Here is a 19,014-nt window from a genome sequence, read left to right as displayed (position 1 = left end):
AACAAAAATTGAAATTTTAAAAATTTAACAGTCAAAAAATCGAAAAATAAGCGATTGAGAAAACAAAAAACTAAAAATCAAGGAACTCAAATAAAAGAAAAACCGGATAAACGAAAAATTTCAATATCTACAAATTGAAAAATCGAAAAACTGCAGATCGAAATACCGAAAAATCGGGAAAATCAAAATTGAAAAGTAGGTCAGATGAAAAATTTAAATATCTAGAAATTGAAAAATAAAAACATTCGCGAACAAAATACTGAAAAATAAAAAATTGGTTTCTCAAAAATTTGCATTGTAGAGACTGAAATCTCGAAATCGAAAAACCTGAAAATGTATTTTTGAATTTTTAAAAGTTCTTTAGATTTCCGATTTTCCAATCTCTCGATTTTCCGATTTTTGTTAAATTTTACAATTTTTCGAATTTAAAGTTACTTATATTTTTAAATTTTCCGAATTAGAATGATTCAGTCATTGATTGACGCATTATCAAAATTGAAAAATTGTAAAATGAAATTAAAAAAATTAAAAAGTAAAAAATTTGTAAAAAAATCGAAAGATTTAAAATCGGAAATTTGAAATTTGAGTTACTAATAAGAAATCCAAAATTAAATAAGCGAAAAACTATTAAAATATCTAGAAATTAAAACATCAGAAAAATGAAAGAAAAAATTGAAAATTGTAAAGTTCAACGGAAAAACGGAAAATCTAAATATCTATAAATAGGAAAAACAATAAATTTAAATATCTATAAGTTGGAAAATCGAAAAAGTAAAAAATCAAAAAATTGCAAGTTTAAAAATTTGCCATGTAGAAATTGAAAACTCGAGAATTGAAGAAACTGAATTTAAAAAAAAAATAAAAATATCTAAGAATTAAAAATCGGAAAATTGAAAGAAAAATTGAAAAATTTAAAATTTATTAGTAGAAAATTGCAAATCGAAACAGAAAATTCGAGAAACTAAAAATCGAAAAACTGAAAAATCAAAAAATTGCAAGCTCAAAAATTTGCCTTGCAGAAATTGAAAACTTGAATCGAAAAATCTACGTTTTGAAAAAACGAAAAATGAAAACATCTAGGAAATGAAAAATCGGAAAATTGAAACAAAAATTGAAATTTTAGAAACTTAATAGTCAAAAAATCGAAAAATGACAATTGAGAAAACAAAAAATTAAAAATCAATTAACTCAAATTAAAGAAAATACTGAAAAATCGGGAAAATCAAAATTGAAAAATAATACATATGAAAAATTTAAATATCTAGAAATTGAAAAATAAAAAAATTGGAGAACAAAATACTGAAAAATCAAAAATTGGTATCTCAAAAATTTGCATTGTAGGGACTGAAATCTCGAAATCGAAAAACCTAAAAATTAATTTTTCAGTTTTTGAAAGTTCTTTAGATTTCCGATTTTACAATTTCTCGATTTTCCGTTTTGTGTTAAATTTTACAATTTTTCGACTTGCAAATTTTCGAATTTGTTTTAAGTTTTTCAGTGTTCTATTTATCAACTCATGAATTTAAATTTTGCGATTTTATGGTTACTCAGATTTTTAACTTTTTCGATTTTACTATTTTTCGTTTTTCTTAATCTTAATAAAATATCGAAAAATTCAAAAGTGCAAAATCTAAAAATGAAAAAAACTGAAAACTGAAAAAATTGCAATTCAAAAAACTGCGGAAACGAAAAATTAAAAATCAAAAAACTGAAAATTCGAGGAGTTCAAGAACCGAAAAACTCAAAAATAGAAAAATTGTGGAATCTAGAAATTGCAAATCAATATACTGGAGAAAGGAAAAATTGTAAATCAGCCAACAGAAAATTCGAACCACTGAAAGAACAAAGAAAGTGAAAATCCGAAAGTTGAAAACTCAAAAATTACTTAGGGATGTAGAAAATTCAGATTTTAGACCAAAATAAGCACTCATGACCAAAAATAGGCAAATAGGGAAAAACAGGTAGGACTCAAACAAAGGATTTTCTCAGATACACATTTATATACAACCTTCATACATTTGCCCACAACCAGAGTGAAAAATCATTTTCCCTAGCAGTGTTACCCGATCGAATGATCTCTTCCTCGCACAAATAACCGGATAGACGCACTGCCAACAATCCATCCCGCTTCCAACTTCCCCATTCCGAAAAACCCTAAATCTGAATTTTCCTCATGAACAGCCCGCCGCTTCCTATAGAAACTAGGCCGGTTTCCGGCTCCCCCAACGTCTCCCGCCTTCAGCTAGGTCAAGTCACCGCGCCTTCTCCCATCATCCTCCTGCATTATTCCCTTCGTACCATCACCCCGAGCTGCACGTTCCTCATTCGGCTTCCTCTGGCCGCCCTCCAACTCACGAAAGCCCGCCTGTTGGTACACGTTCGTCCACTTATGATTTATGGAGCCGTCCCAATGGTGCACATAGTGAAGCCGTAGCGACGTGACGAGCTCCGGCCAATGAAATATCGCCCCCGGAAAGCCGGATTGTCATTCTTCTGTCGGCGTTCCATTATTTATATCGACGTGTCGTTGTCAGGTGGCCGTATTGTTTCCGTGATTTGTGTAGTCGGACGATTCCGGGCCTGCAACACCCGAAACGGTAAACACCGGAGGGCGCGCTTATCGCCGTCCGGCCCAGCTCCGGGGATTCCGGGCCGGCAGCGCGAATTCCGGGTGTCGACGGAGTTTAATATCGGACGCGGCTCGCGACATGCATTATTCAAGCGGCTGTGTGCGGAGCCGCCGGCGGCGGCGCGCTGCTGCCGCCGCCGAGGGCATAGGCCGCGGGATTGAGACGCGGGATTGGGGGCGGCGAGATCGGTTTCGGGGGAAATTAAATTCTGGAGACGGTGGGTGGACACGCCGCCGACTGCGACCCGAATGCCGGCTCGGGCACGTGCACACGCATAGCGAGGCGGACGCATCCGGCGCAGATATAGGGGTTTTCTGATCACATTTATAATGAGCAGCTACTATAAATTTGAAATTTATAATTGATTTTAAATATATATATATAACATACTTATAAATATTTTGTAGTTTTGTCTCCTTATCGAAAAATTAAAATAAGAGTATCTGAAACTGGAAAAATTGAAAGTCGAAAAATTGAATTGTCAAATTGAAAAAGCAAAAAATTCAAAAATTGGAAAATCGAAAAATTGAAAAATTAAAAATCGAATGACTGAAAAATCGAAAAATTCAGAAGGCAAAAATTTAAAAATTTAAAATTGAACACTTGAAATGTTGAAAATCCAAAAACAAAAAATTGAAAACACAATTACGTACCAAGATATCAAAAAAACGTAAACTCAGAAATTTGCATTGTCAAAATTGAAAAATTGTTAAATTAAATTAAAAAAATTAAAAAGTGAAAAATGAAAATCTAAAAATTGGAAATTTGAGAAACTGAAAAATCAAAAATTGAATAAACAAAAAACTATTAAAATATCTGGAAAATAAAAAATCGGAACAATGAAAGAAAAAACTGAAAATTGTAAAATTGCAAATCTATAAATTGAAAAATCTAGAAAGTAAAAATCTAAAAGTGAAAAATTGCAAATCCAACTACTGAAAAACTCAAAACCGAAAAAGTGAAAAAATCTAAGGATTCAAAATCGAAAAATTGGGAATTTGTAAAACTCAAAAATGAAAAATTGAACAAACGGGACAGTATTAAAAAATCTAGTAATTAAAAATCCGAAAAATGAAAGAAAAAGATTGGAAATTGTAAAATTGAACACTCGAAAAATTGCAATTCGAAAAATAAAAAATTGAGAACATGATAAATGGAAAATTAAAAATTGAGAAAATAAAAAAATTGAAAAAATGCATAAACAGAAAATGTAAATATCTAAAAGTAGAACAAATAAAAAAATTAAATATCTCTAAATTGAAAAATCAAACAAAGTACAAATCGAAAAATGAAAAATCAGAAAATTCGAAGCTCAAAAATTTGCTTTGTAGAAATCGGGAAAATCTAAATTTTATAAAAACGAAAAATGAAAACATCTAGAAATTGAAGAGAAGTCTGAAAATTGAAGCAAAAATTGAAAAATGTAAAATTTATCATTGGAAAAATTGCAAATCCAAGTACTGAAAAACCCAAAATCGAAAAAATGAAAAACTCAAAAGATTCAAAATCGAAAAATTGGAATTTGAAAAACGGAAAAATCCAAAATTGAACAAACGAAAAAGTGTTAAAATATCTAGAAATTAAAAATTGGGAAATTGAAAGAAAAAATTGAAAAATGGAAAATTGAACAGTCGAAAAATTGCAAATCGAAAAATAAAAAACTGAAAACGTGAAAAATGAGCAAATCTTGAAAAATTGGAAAAATGGAAAATTTATATAACTACCTATCTATAAATAAAAAAAATAAAAAATGTAAAATCAAAAAGTTGAAAGCTCAAAAATTGTCTTTGTGGAAATCGAAAATTCGAAAATAGAAAAATCTAAATTTTGTAAAAATGAAAAACTAAAACATCTAGACATTGTAAAATCGGAAAATTGATACAAAAATTGAAAATTTTGAAATTTATCAGTCGAAAAATTCTGAATCGAAATACTGAAAAATCGAGAAACAAAAAATCAAAAAATTGGAAAGTCCTGAATTTCCGTTGTAAAAATCGAGAACTAGAAAATATAAAAATTTAAAAATTGCAACAAAATTAAAATTTTAAAAATGTAACAGTCGAAAAATTGGAAAATCGAAAAATTAGCAATTGAGAAAACAAAAATATAAAAATTAAAGGACTGAAATTAGAAAAGCCGGACAAACGAAAAGTTTAAATATCTACAAATTGAAAAATCGAAAAACTGCAGATCGAAATACTGAAAAACCCATAAATTCATAAGGCGAAAATGTGAAAAATTGAAAATTGAACGGTTGAAATATTGAAAATCGAAAAACAAAAAAATGAGATAACGAAAAATCGAAAAATCTTAAAATTAAATAATCCACAAAAAAAAATTGCCAACACGAATACGTATCAAAGTATCAAAAAAATGAAAAAATGAAACATTCAAAAGACTTAAAATCGAAAAATAAGTTGTAAATTTCAGAAACTAAAAAATTCTTAATTGAATAAACGAAAAACTATTAAAATACCAGAAATAAAAAATAGGAAAGTGAAAAAAATACTCAAAATGGTAATATTCAACAATCGAAAAATAAAAAATTGGGTTCAGTTTCCCAAAAAAAAATTTAAATATCTACAAATTGAAAAATCGAAATACTGAAAAATCAGGAAATTCAAAGTCGAAAAATAAGATAAACGAAAATAGAAATTGAAAAATAAAAAACTTTACAAGTAAAATACTGAAAAACCAAAAATTTATATTTCAAAAATTTGCATTGGAGAAACCGAAAAATCGAAAAATTTAAAATCGGGAATCTGAAAAATCGTGAAACTGAAAAATCAAATAATTGAAAATCGTGCAACTGAAAAATCTAAAAATTAAAAATCGGGGAACTGAAAAATACCAACATAAAAAAAAACAATAATTAACATCTAAAAATTGAAAAATAAAAAAAAATCCATTGTAGAAACTGCAAGATTGAAAACTGGAAAATCAAAACGAAAAATTGAAAAATAAAGAAATTTGAAAAGAAAAAATCGAAAAATTAAAAATCAAGGAATTTAATATTAGGACATTAAAATCTCAAAAAATCGAAAAATCTAAAAACTGAAAAAGTTGAATTTAAAATTGAAAACCGGAAAAATTATAAAACTGCAAAATTACAAACGAAGAATTGACGAAATGAAAAAATTAAAATGTCGAAGCTAAAATCGAAAATCTGCAAATTGAAAAGTTGAAAAATCTAAAATTCAAAACTCAATTTAAATGTTTAAAAACTGACAGAATTTTTAAATTTTTCGTTTCGTCAACTTTGTCTTTTGGATTTCTTCAACTTTTCATTTCTCTTTTTTTCGATTTTTTAATTTTTCACTTCTTCAGTATTTCAGGTACTAGATCCTTCATCTTTTGAAATTTTAGATTCCTTGGAATTTAAGATTTTGCAATTTTCCCATTTTTCAATCTTTTAATTTTTAGGTTATAGATTTTCAAAATTTTAAATTTTTGAATTTTTCCGTTTTTCAATTTCACGATTTTCGTTTTCAAATTTTCAGTTTGAAATTTTTCAATTTTTCAACTTTTGAATTTTCCAATGATTCTAAATTTCAAAAGTTGGAAACTTAAAAAATTTAAAAATTTGAGAATGAAAAGTCAAAAAATTGCAAATCGGACTATTTGAAAAAATGATAAAGTCAAAACTCCAACAATAGGAAAAACAGAAAATTTAATTATCTAAATAGGAAAAACAAAAATTTAAATATCTATAAATTGAAAAATCGAGAAAGTAAAAATCAAAAATTTGCTTTGTAGAAAGTGAACACCCGAAGATCGAAAAATCCAAATTTTGAAAAAACGAAAAATGAAAACATCTAGTAATTGAAAAATTGGAAAGTTGAAACAAAAATTGAAAATTTTAAAATTTATCAGTCGAATAAATGCAAATCGATGTATCGAGAAACTAAAATTCGAAAAATTGAAAAATCAAAAATTTGCGCTGTAAAAATTAATATCTAGAAAATAGAAAAATTTTAAAAATTGAAACAAAATTGAAATTGAGTTGAAAAATCGGAAAATAAACAGTTGAGAAAATAAAAAATTCAAAATCGAAAAATAGGATAAACGAAAAATTTAAATATTGAGAAATTCAAAAATAAAAAGAATTACAAAATACTGAATAATCAAAAATTGGTATCTCAAAAGTCTGCACTGTAGAGACTGAAATCTTGAAAACGAAAAACCCATAAATTTAAAATCGAGAAACTAAAAAATCGAGAATTGAAAGTACCTGAAAAATAAAATATGAAACATTTTAAATTTCTCTTTAATGCTTGAAAAATTGCACATCGAAAAATTTAGAGAAAAACTGAAAAACCGAAAAACTTAAAATCGAGAGTCCGAAAAATAAAAAATTGAAAATCGTGCAACTCAAAAATAAAAAATTAAAAATTGAGAAACTGACAAATTTAAACTTTGGAAAAACAATAATTAAAATCTGAAAATTGCATTGCAAAAACTGAAATATCGAAACTTGAAAAATGAAAATGAAAAATAGAAAAATAATGAAATTTGAAAAGAAATGAAATATTGCAAAATCGAATAAACAAAAATCAAGAAATTTCATATAGGAAAACCAAAATCTCCAAAAATCGAACAACCTAAAAAAATTCAAAAGTTAAATTTAAAATTGAAAACTGGAAAAATCATAAAACTGTAAAATTGCAAACGAAGAATTGACAAAATGAAAAATTGGAAAACTGCAAATCAAAACACTGAAAAATCGGGAAATTCAAAAACGATAAATTTAAATATCTAGATTGAAAAATAAAAAAATTGACAAACAAAATACTGAAAAATCAAAAATTTGCATTGTAAAGATTGAAACCTCGAAATCGAAAAACCTGAAAAAAAAGCGAAAATTTAAAATCGTGAAACTGAAAAATCAAAAATTAAAAAAATTGAAAATCCTGCAACTCAAAACTCTAAAGTTGGAAAACGAGACATTAAAATGTCGAAGTTAAAGAATTGAAAAATCTAAAAACAGAAAAATCAAAAATTGAAACACTGAAAAACTGGCCGAATTTTCCAATTTTTTATTTCTTCAATTTTTCGATTTAACAATTTTTCAGTTTCCCGATTTTTTTTTCAAATTTTCAACTTCAATAAATGAAATTGAAAATTCTATTTTTGTAATATTCAGGGGCGTGGGAAGTTCGTTTGAATAGCCTTCGACCAATTTGCTTTTATTTACTTATAGCGGAAACTGTCTAGGGTGAAGTCTAGAATAAAGCGGAAGGTCAGTGTTTAATTATTAATTTTCATTGCCTAGGGAGTTAATCCTAGGGATTTAAGTTCCGACTGGAACCGGCATGTGTGTTTGGTACCTCTATCTGCCGGCCACGGGGGTTATAGGTGTTTATCAGGGTCTGCGTAATACACCGACCTCTTTTGACGTCTTGCGGTTGGCGCCTTCGCACGAGGATTAAAACTGTCGCCAAATCTCCTTCGACCCTAATCTGAGTTCAGGTCTAAATATTTCCTGCACTGCGACATACAGCGATGTTAATCACCCTTATAATTTCCTCTAGGAAAAATCTCGGCGATATTTATTCGCTGTCGTTTTTCGGCTCCCAGTGATATTTCACCACCGCTCGGTTATTTTTAACATTTTCCGCTGTTCGCAGCCGATCCGTCCTCCCCCGGCTCCCAAATTAGTCAAAACTCAAGTAAAAGCCGTCCGTCTCAGCTCCACGTCTCGAATTCATCAAAACCCCCACTAACATCATAAACGTCGTCATATTTCAGCGGATCCCGTTCGCGAAAGGGGTTTCAATTCAGTGCGGGCCGGAATAAATTCTTTATTTGGCGAAGCAGGGCAATAATTCATACAAATTCTGAAAAAGGAACATCCCGAGATTTATTTAGATGTATGGTTATTTTTCGGGTTCGAAACACGATGTTTTACGAATGTTCGTCATTTCTTTCTTTTACTGTCCTGCCGTGTTTCGAGTAACCGGAATGTTGTCCGCACTCGAAATAAAAATAAATCCGGTCGATGCGAAATGCTCCGGGCGCCGAAAAAACCGATCCGAAATTCGACTTATCGGGAGTTAATCCGGGTTGTCGGGCAACCAACCGTACACTGTCGCTAATGAAATGGCGGGAGGTATAAGCGCGTAAAGCTGAGTTATGGCGCCGCGACGTCAAAAAAACATTAAAACAACGTGAGGGCACGTAACTAATTAAGAACGGGGGCGCATTTAGGGCGCAATAAAACCCTCTTGACCTGCCAGACAAGGGCGTGTGTAACTAACGGTGTTGTTTTATCGGTTCCGTAATCAAGGGAGATATTAGGGACGATGTTGAATAACAATCCGAGAAAAATCTTCGTTTTGAATAAAAATATCTCGGGTTCTTTACAAGGGTCCCTAATGACCGACCTAACCCTTCTATACCTTTCTCTCTTTGAATCGCTGACAGGCGTAATGGGGGTGCAGATGGCCTTTGGGTTAAGAAAAACAACGATATTTCACCCGGGGGCGCTCACTTCCGCTGGGTGTGGTACTCTATAATGGAGACGATAAATTCACTTGTTATCTTTGATTTTATAACCTCTAAAATAACGGGCTAAATACGGTTTGCTTAAACGCAAAGCGCGACTCACATTTTGGAGGGTTTATGTTCGGTTTAGGGCCCGATTGGGGTAATTATCGGGACAATTGCTCCTTCTGAGCTAGTTATTCTTACTCGGAGGAAGGATTTTGCCTTAGCGCCGAAAGGACACTATTTCAGCCGAAGCTACACCGAGCTTAGGGTGAAATACTGGCGCTGGTTTTCTTAATTTAGATCCTGCATGAAATATATTACTCCTTCGGGGTGATTTCACCACGACTAATCCACCGAGCTTGTGATCACACTCAAACCCGAACGCTACCACAAGCTGGAGACTATAGGTTTCACTAAACCTAATGCAACACGAGACAATAAACTGAAACTGAACAATTCTGCTTTGTGAAAAAGTATAAAAAAAAATCGATTTTTCTTTGCTGACAAGCTTTATAAAGTAAGAACCAGCTTTTTTGACCCAATTTATCATTTTTTTGTTTCCAAGTTAAAATTTTTCAGTTCTTCAATTTTTGGATTTTGCAATTTTTGATTTGAGTTTTCAATTTTTCGTATTGGATTTTTCAATTTTTCATTTTTTTTCTTCAATTTCTAGATTTTCAATTTTTTTATTCAAAATTTCTTGACTTGTCATTTTTTTTCGGTTTTCAATTTTTTTACTTTTACAAATTTATCTATTGTTCAATATACCTATTTTATAATTTTTTTTTTTCGAGTTCGATTTTACCATTTACAATTTGTTGGTTTTAAATTTTTAATATATTCAATTTTTGCATTTTTTAATTTTAGTTTTTCAATTTTAGATTTTTCAATTTATCGATTTTTCACTTACTGGATCTTAAAACTTTTTCATTGATCAATCTTTCAATTTCTCGACTTGACAATTTTTGGATTTTCCAATTTTTTGATTCGATTCGTTTTTTTAACAATTAAAATCTAAAATTTGGAAAATCAAAATGAAAAATAGAAAAATTATGAAATTTGAAAAGTAAATGAAATATTGCAAAATCGAAGAATTAAAAATCAAGGAATTTAATATTATGAAACTAAAATCTCAAAAAATCGAAAAATCTAAAAACTGAAAAATTATAAACGAAAATTGACAAAAAGAAAAATTGGCAAACGAAACATTAAAATGTCGAAGTTAACGAATCGAAAAGTTTTGAAATAAAAAAATTGAAATATTGAAAAATTGACTGAATTTTTCAATTTTTCGATTTTTAAATTTTTTGTCTTTTGAATTTCAGCTTTTCGTTTCTCTTTTTTATTTTTTACTTCTTCAGTATTTCAGGTTCTCGATTCTTCAATTTTTGAAATTTTAGATCTCGTCAATTTTGTAATTTTACAATTTTCCCATTTTTTAATTATTTTAATTTTAGTTTTTAGATATATTAAAATTTTAAATTTTTCAATTTTGCGTTTTTTCAGTTTCTCGAATATTCATTATCACGATTTTTATTTTTATTTTCAAATTTTCAGTTTGAAATTGCCCAGTTTTTCAACTTTTTCATTTTCCAAATGATTCGAAATTTCAAAAGTTGAAAAATCAAAAAATTTAAAAATTTATAATTGTAAAGTTGCAAATCGGACAACTTGAAGAAACGATGAATTCAAAAATTAAAAATTAAAATTTTGCAATTTTTTGCTTTTAAATTTTTCGAATAATCAAATTTTGCATTTTTAATTTTGGTTTCTTCAATTTTAGAATTTTCAATTTCTCCATTTTTCAGTTTTTCATTTCTGCAATTTTTGAATTGCAATTTTCTTAATTTCTTTTATTATTCGATTTGTGATTTTTTAATTTTTCATATTTCTGTTTCCGCAGTTTTTTGGTTGTTTAAATTTCTTCAATTTTTTATATCTTCAAATTTTCGATTTGCAATTTTTCCTTTCGAGTTTTCATTTTCTTTACATTTACAATTTTTCGATTTTCCAGAGTAACGATTTTTAATTTTTTGTTATTTCAGTTTTAATTTTTAAAATTTTGCATTTTTTTTCTTTAATTTTTCGAGTTTTCGTTTTTAAATTTCTTAGGTTTTCAAATTTCCAACTTTCGATGCTTCAATTCTTAGATTTTGAAATTTTACGATTTCCAATTTCATCAGTTTTCAATTTTTCCATTTTTCAGTTTTTCATGTCTTCAATTTTTCAATTTTTCGCGTCTTCAATTTTTTGATTTGCAATTTTTCGTTTCGGTTTTTCAATTGTTCGATTTTTCAAAGTTTCGATTTTATAATTTTTTGGTTTTTTCAATTTCAGTTTTAATTAAGTTTTCCGTTTGTTCAATTTTTTTTTCTTCAATTTTTAGATTTTGCGGTTTTTTTCAATTTCTCGAGTTTTCAATTTTTAATTTTTCAGAAATTAGATTTTCCAGCTTAGATGTTTCAATTTTTGGATTTTTTAATGTCGCAATTTGTGATTTTTCAATTTTTCGTTTTTCTGTTTCTTCAATTTTTCATATCTTCAAATTTTCGATTTGCAATTTTTTTTTCCGGTTTTTCATTTTCTTGATTTTTAAGGTTTTTCGAATTTCCAAATTATAATTATATAATTTTTATTTTTGTCAATTTTAATTTTTCCAAATTTTCGTTTCTTCGATTTTACGGCGAAGAGTCGGGAGTTTTCATTTTTAATTTTTCAGTTTTTCGATTTTTTGGGTGCTTCAATTTTTCGATTTGCAATTTTTAGTTTCAAAGATCGAGAAATAGATAAACTAAGAAATTGAAAAACTGAAATATTCCAAAAATAAAATACTGAAAAATTAAAAACTGGGGAATCGAAATATCAAAAAGTCTAAAATACAAAAAATTCAATAGTGCAAACCCAAAAATTTGAAAAATCGAGATATCGAAAAATTGAGAAATCGAAATGTCGACAAATTGAAAAGTTCAAAATTTAAAAAATAGGAAAACTGAAGTCGAAAAGTCGAAAATTCAAAAATTGAAACATCGAGAAGTCGAAAAATTGAAAAATACATCGAAAAGTCGAAAATCGAGAAATCAAAAAATTTAAAATTGAATTCAATCAAGAAATGAAAAATCGGAGCATCCAAAAATCTATAAATTTGGAAATTGAGAACTCGAAAAGTTGGGAAAATTGGGAAATTAAGATATCAAAAAACCTAAAACACAAAAAATTATATTTTAAATATGTAATAATAATTATAATTTTTTAAAATTGTCACTTTTTCGATTTTACGGTTTTAAAATTTTTTGGTTTTTTCAGTTTCTCGATTTTTCAATTTTTCCTTTCTTCAATTTTTGTATTGCAGTTTTCCTTGAATTTTTCAAATTTCTTCTGTGCTTCGATTTTCCAATTTTTCGATTCTTCATCTTTTCTAATCAAAAATATGGAACAAATTGCAAAATTGTAAAAATGAAAAACCAAAAAAGTAAAAATGTAAAAATTGGAAATTCAAAAATCGAAACTTCAAAATCTGAGAAACTTAAAAAACGTTAAAGTGTAAAATTGAAAAAGCGAAATACGTATTGTAAAATTGAAATTTTGAAAATTAAAGAGAATCGGAAAATTAGACTACTGGAAGTCCTAAAATTGCAAAACTGAACAATTTAAAATTGGAAAACCGAGAAATTTTCAGTCTTAATTTGAAATATTATAAATTCTAAAGAAACGTTAAAAATAAAACAAATGATACAACAAAAAATTGTGCTATAATAAAAATCGAGAAAACGAAAATAAAAAAACGGGAAAATGAAAAATAAAATTAAAGAAATTAAAAATTGCAAATCGAAAGAAACTTGAAGAAACGAAAAGTTGAAAAATTGGAAGTCGAGAAATTGACAAATTGGAAAAATTAAAGTTGAAAAAACGGAACATTTTGATATAAAAAAATTATAAAATCCAAGAAAAAGGAAAAACGTAAAATCGTGGTATCAAAAAATTTGTCAAAGGCAATTAAAAAAATTTTTTTTCAAAAAATTATAAAATTTGATTTTGCGAATTTTAGAGAGGATTTCTTAGGCGATATTATGAGATGACATCATCAACTTTTTGGAAGGAGATTACGATAATCTTAAAACATCTGCACGATTTCAGAGCATTCGATTTTATAGTTTCAAAGTTAAATTGCAAAATGTTGTAATACAATTTTGATCGTTTTCCAAAAATCTGGAGTAAAAACTGGACACGGATTCATAAGCCACAATGCTTACGCTCAGGAAGTAAAAAGTAAACTTTAAGTTGTTACGGTGTTGTGCCCAAGACGCTCCTTCAAACTTTGGCTAGTGCACCTATTTTTCGCGAAATAGTTTTACGCCACTTGAGGAAAATCGTAAATTCCATACCGCGGCTGATCTCGTAAAATTATTATCGAATGCAGCAAAGTTGAAAGTTCCAGCACCTATAATCCGGTAACCGGATTTTTCCATCGTTTTAATAAACCGTGGCGTGCAGTTAACAAGCCCTCAGCTGCAACTGCTACTAACTTCTCACTTGCGGGAGTGTTTGTGTTTAATATACTCACTCTATTTCAGCTCGTGGAGTACGTTTACACTCCCCATTTCCAGTTTTAATAAGCTCTCCGGCTAAACTATGTTCCGGCCCGAGAAAGCCACTCGATAATAAAAAAGCTGCAAATTGAAACCCCGAATGTTGACTGTCGATGACAACAAAGCCAGTTTCACTCTCCGACCGCATAAAGTTGGACGATTACCGCCACCCGCTCATTTCCAATCGTCCGGATCCGCCAAAAGTCACGTGATTCAAACAATTCATGTTTACTTTGGCTGTCCGGACCAGTTCCGGTTTTTTCCAGCCGGTCCATTATCGATAACGAGTGCGTACAGCTGGATCCGTACGTCGAATTTTTAATTTTCCAAATGGCGAAACGCAACCAAGGATAAAAAGGACGAAGATTCCGGCCGGCGATAATGAGGAGCAATTTTAATTAAGAAAGCATTAAAAAAGTTGGAAGAGGGCTAATGTTATTTCCCTGTACAGAAACAAAAATGATAATCAATTCAATATGGCGCCTCCGATCGCCCGAGAATTGCATCTGCTTTTTTTTCTCGGGGGCGTTTTAAGAGGGGCGGATTTTGTCTAAATAGGTTTCGGGGTGGGGCGTTTATGTGCGATTGGTACATAATGTATTTATTGTTGAGTGGCGGCGTAAAAACCGCTTGTGTAAATTTTGAGCTACATTACTGGCAGGGTGCTTATCTTGGACGCTTTAATGCTATAAATTATGGTCAGAGCGAAGCTTTTTCGTACACATTTTTTGTGGAGCTCTTCCGGATCATGAATAAGCCATTTTCGACGTCGAAATGCCAAATGATGTACATAATACAGTTAAAAGGGGAGGGCGCTCGAGATAATCCCAATACAGACAACAACATCGTGCCCACCACTGTTTTGCATGTACACAATTTATGATCTAGTAGTAGCGAAATTTTTTGTCTCCTTCAACAGGACACCTTTTAGCCCCGAATTTTTTACGCCGAATCGATACGTTGCGCCGTTTCGTCCGGTTTAATTTGTGAGATTCCAATATTACAATATATCGCCGCAACTTAATAAAATATGAATGCACGACCAAGAGCATGCTTTATGGCAATCTATAAATTCCCGAAATTCCGGATGCGCCTTTATCTCCCAATAAAACAGGGTCCGTTGGCTGTTTCCTTGCCTCACACAATTAATAAATCTCGTGTTGTTGTCTTTTTTTCCTCGCCTTTCGCCCCCGCCACTGCTTAAACTGCCCTCGTGCAAGAAGTGGACTTTTGTTTATTGGGTCATCCGGGACTAGACGCGATGCCATCCATCCGCGTGCGGACGCTCCCATCTCCCTGAGGACGCATCCATGGCTGCTCCGGACGCAAACCTCCACCTACTGGCCTCCCTGCTCAGAATACTCGTTGGTGAGTTGCGTTACACCCTCATTTAAATTTAAGGACGAGCGTGTTTTTGCACTTGCCGCATAAAGCGGCCGCGGACGTCCAATTACCAGCAGAATCGAAAACGTGACGTATTTTTCCGACCGACGCGACTTCCATAACTTGGTCCACTTACTATTATGTTGGTGCTAGTGTTAAGCGTGGTACGGCTGCCACTGGTGGCTCCGCAAGTGTCTTATTGTATTTCACTGCCGGTAGATGGCTCTGACCACAGTCCTCCAAAGACGAAGATAATATTGACCCCAGAGACATGGTAAATCAAAAGTCAAGTTGTGACAGCTAGATGTTTAATTTTTCTACAGTTTTTTTTCTTCTTTCGACATCTTCATTTATTTTTGGGATATAAGAATATTCTTCTGCTACTTTTTCTCAAAATAGCCTATTTCAACAATACCACAATATACTATTTTATTCGTTGTGAGACAGGGGGCGGAGCTTAAATGAAAAGTTCATTTTTCTTCTCAAGAAATTACCACGTGAAACATGTTTTTAATGTCGTGTTGTTCAAAGAAAGGTATATATATATATTAAGGAAAAAGAGACGAAAAGTATGCCCCACCCACCCACCCGGATTCAAATCGTGCTAAATCTTTTATTCGTCGTGCGTCCAGGGGGCGGAGCTTAATTGCAAAGTCTATATTTCTGTACAAGAAATTACCAAGAGAAACATGTTTGTGATATTATGGGATTTTTGAAAATTAACTATTTTGAGAAAAAGTAGCGAAAGAATATTTTTATTCATCAAAAGTAAAAGAACATATCGAAAGAAGAAAAAACTACATACAAAAAAGTAGAACATTCAGTGACTTTTTGTAAATTTGTAGCGTAAATCGATTAATCTGACAATTCTGATGACGAAACTGGATATAATTCTATCCTGAAATTCACCATTTGATATTTTAAGTATTTTTTTCTTGAAAGAAGACTATGTATCTTAAGAAAAGAAAGCGATAGGCGGAGCTTAATTAAGAAGTTTATATTTATTTTTGTAAGTATCGTGTCGTTGAAAACAAAAATATATATACATATTAAGAAAAAGAGCGGAAGATTATGCCCCACCCACCCACCCGGATCTCAATTGTGATTATTATTTTATTGGTCGTGAGAGCAGGGGGCGGAGCGTAATTGCAAAAACTATATTGCTGTGCAAGAAATTATTCATAAAAATGGACTATTTTGCAAAAAAGTAGCAAAAGAATATTCTTATTTTCTCAAAAGTAAAATTTTCAATTAAGTTCCGCCCCCAAGTCTCACAACAAATAACAAATTCGTTACAATTGGAATCTTGCATATACTTCGGGTCCTTTTCTAAATATATATAGTTTCCTTTCAACGAGACGACGAATAACAAAATTAATCACAATTGAGGCAAGGGCGGGTGGATGGGGTTTATCCTCCATCTTAGTTGTGCGTAATATTGTATTCGTTGTGAGACGGGAGGCGGAGCTTAATTGAAAAGTTTATATTTCTCTACATGAAATATGTTTTAAGTATGATGTTGTGGAAAGAAAACTATATATATATTAAGAACGACCAACCAAAAATTGTGCCCCACCCACCCGCCCTTACCCAAATCGTGTCAAACCTTTTATTCGTTTTGAGACAAGAGGGTGGAGCTTAATTGCAAAGTTTCCATTTCTATACAAGAAAGTACCAAGAGAACATGTTTGTGGTACTATGATATTGTTAAAATGGATTATTTTGCGAAAAAATAGACCTATTTTCTGAAAAGTAAAATGTACAATTAAGTTCCGCCCCTTGGTCTCTCAACGAATAAAAAATTGATTACAATTGGAATCGGGGAGGGTGGGTGGGGCATATTTTTCGGCTCTCTCGCTAAATATATAGTTTTCTTTCAACAGCACGATACTGCAAACATGTTTCACGTGGTAATTTCTTAGAGAGAAATATAAACATTTCAATTAAGCTCCGCCTCCCGTCTGACGACAAATAAAAAAATTAATCACAAACGGGATGAGGGCGGGTGGGTGGGGCTTATCTTTCATACCAATTGTGCTTAACATTGTATTCGTTGTGAGACGGGGGAGGAGCTTAATTGAGCAGTTATATTTGTCTACCAAAAAATATATGTTTTAAGTATCGTGTTGTTGCAAGAAAATTACATATATTAAGAACAACCAACAAAAAATATGCCCCACCCACCCGCCCCATCTCAATTGTAATTATTTTTTATTTGCCATGAGACGATAGGCGGAGCTTAATTAAGAAGTTGATATTTCTCTAGAAGAAATTACCACGTGAAACATTTTTAAGTATCGTGTCGTCGAAAATAAAACTATATGAATATATTAAGAAAAACAAGCTTAAGATTATGCTCCACCCACCCACCCGGATCTCATTTGTGATACATTTTTTATTCGTTGTGAGAACAGGGGGCGGAGCTTAATTGCAATTTATATATTCCTGTACAAGAAATTACCAATAAAAACATATTTGTGGTATTACGATATTGCTGAAAATGAACTGTTTTGTGAAAAAGTAGCGAAAGAATATTCTTGTTCCCTCAAAACTAAAATTTGCAGTTAAATTCCGCCCCCTGGCCTCACAACGAATACAAAATTTAATACAATTGAGACAGGGGCAGGTGGGCGGGGCATATTATTGCGCTTCTTTTTCTAAATGTACACAGTTTTCTTTCAAAAACGCGATACTTAAAACATATTTTACGCGGTAATTTCTTACAGAGAAATATATACTTTTCAATTAAGCTCCGCCTCTCGTCTGACGACGAATAAAAAAATTAATCACAAACGGGATGAGGGCGGGTGGGTGGGGTTTATCCTTCTTTCCAATTGTGCTTAAAATTGTATTCGTTGTGAGACGGGGGAGGAGCTTAATTGAGCAGTTATATTTGTCTACCAAAAAATATATGTTTTAAATATAGTGTTGTTGAAAGAAAACTGTATATATTAAGAACAAGCAACCAAAGTTATGCCCCACCCACCCACCCTGTCGCAAATCGTGTCAAATCTTTTATTCGTTTTGAGACCAGAGGGCGGAGCTTCATTGCAAAGTCTATATTTCTGTACAAGAAATTACCAAGAGTAACATGTTTGTGATATTATGGTATTGTCGAAAATGGACTATTTTGCGAAAAGTAGCGAAAAAATATTCTTATTTTCTCAAAAGTAAAATTTGAAAGTAAGGTCCTCCCCTTGTCTCACAATGAATAAAAAATTTATTACAATTGAAATCGGGGTGGGCGGGTGGGGCATACTTTTCAGCTTCTTTTTCTAAGTACATATAATTTTCTTTCTATAACACAATTCTTCAAAATAGTTTCACGTGGTAATTTCTTAGAGAGAAATATAAACTTTTCAGTTAAGCTCCGCCTCTCGTCTGACGACGAATAAGAAAATTAGTCACAAACGGGATGAGGGCGGGTGGGTGGGGCTTATCCTTCATATCATTTGTACTTAACATTTTGTTCGTTGTGAGACGGGGGAGGAGCTTAATTGAGCAGTTATATTTGTGTACCAAAAAATATGTGTTTTAAGTATCGTGTAGTTGAAAGAAAACAATATATATTAAGAACAAGCAACAAAAATTATGCCCCACCCACCCGCCCTTACGCAAATCGTGTCAAATCTTTTATACGTTTTGAGACAAGAGGGCGGAGATTAACTGCAAAGTCTCTATTTCTATACAAGAAATTGCCAAGAGAACATGTTGGTGGTATTATGGTATTGTTGAAAATGGACTATTTTGCGAAAAAGCAGCGAAAAAGTATTCTTATTCTCTTAAAAGTAAAATTTGTAATTAAGGTCCGTCCCCTAGTCTCACAACGAATAAAAAATTGAGCACAACTGAGACGAGGGCGGGTGGGTGGGGCATATCCTCCATTTCACTATTATTGTATTCGTTGTGAAACGGGGGGTGGAGCT

The 19,014-nt window shown here is 31.2% G+C and overlaps 1 protein-coding gene across 1 annotated transcript in view; it reads left to right on the top strand.

Moving 5' to 3' along the window:
• The first annotated feature begins 14,915 nt into the window (after positions 1-14,915).
• Cadn2 (Cadherin-N2) overlaps positions 14,916-19,014 on the top strand; it is a 175,452-nt gene continuing 171,353 nt past the window's right edge. The window contains exon 1 of the mRNA XM_064062207.1: positions 14,916-15,073. Within this exon, the coding sequence (XP_063918277.1) occupies positions 15,016-15,073 (58 nt within the window). The 5' untranslated portion in view covers positions 14,916-15,015. The remainder of the gene's footprint in view (positions 15,074-19,014) is intronic.

The sequence above is a fragment of the Zophobas morio genome, unplaced genomic scaffold, assembly GCF_036711695.1.
Source record: "Zophobas morio isolate AGI-343-1 ecotype UQ-CSIRO unplaced genomic scaffold, CSIRO_AGI_Zmor_V1 ptg000022l, whole genome shotgun sequence".
Taxonomy (NCBI): Eukaryota; Metazoa; Arthropoda; class Insecta; order Coleoptera; family Tenebrionidae; genus Zophobas; species Zophobas morio.
This window is presented reverse-complemented; position numbering and strand designations above follow the sequence as displayed.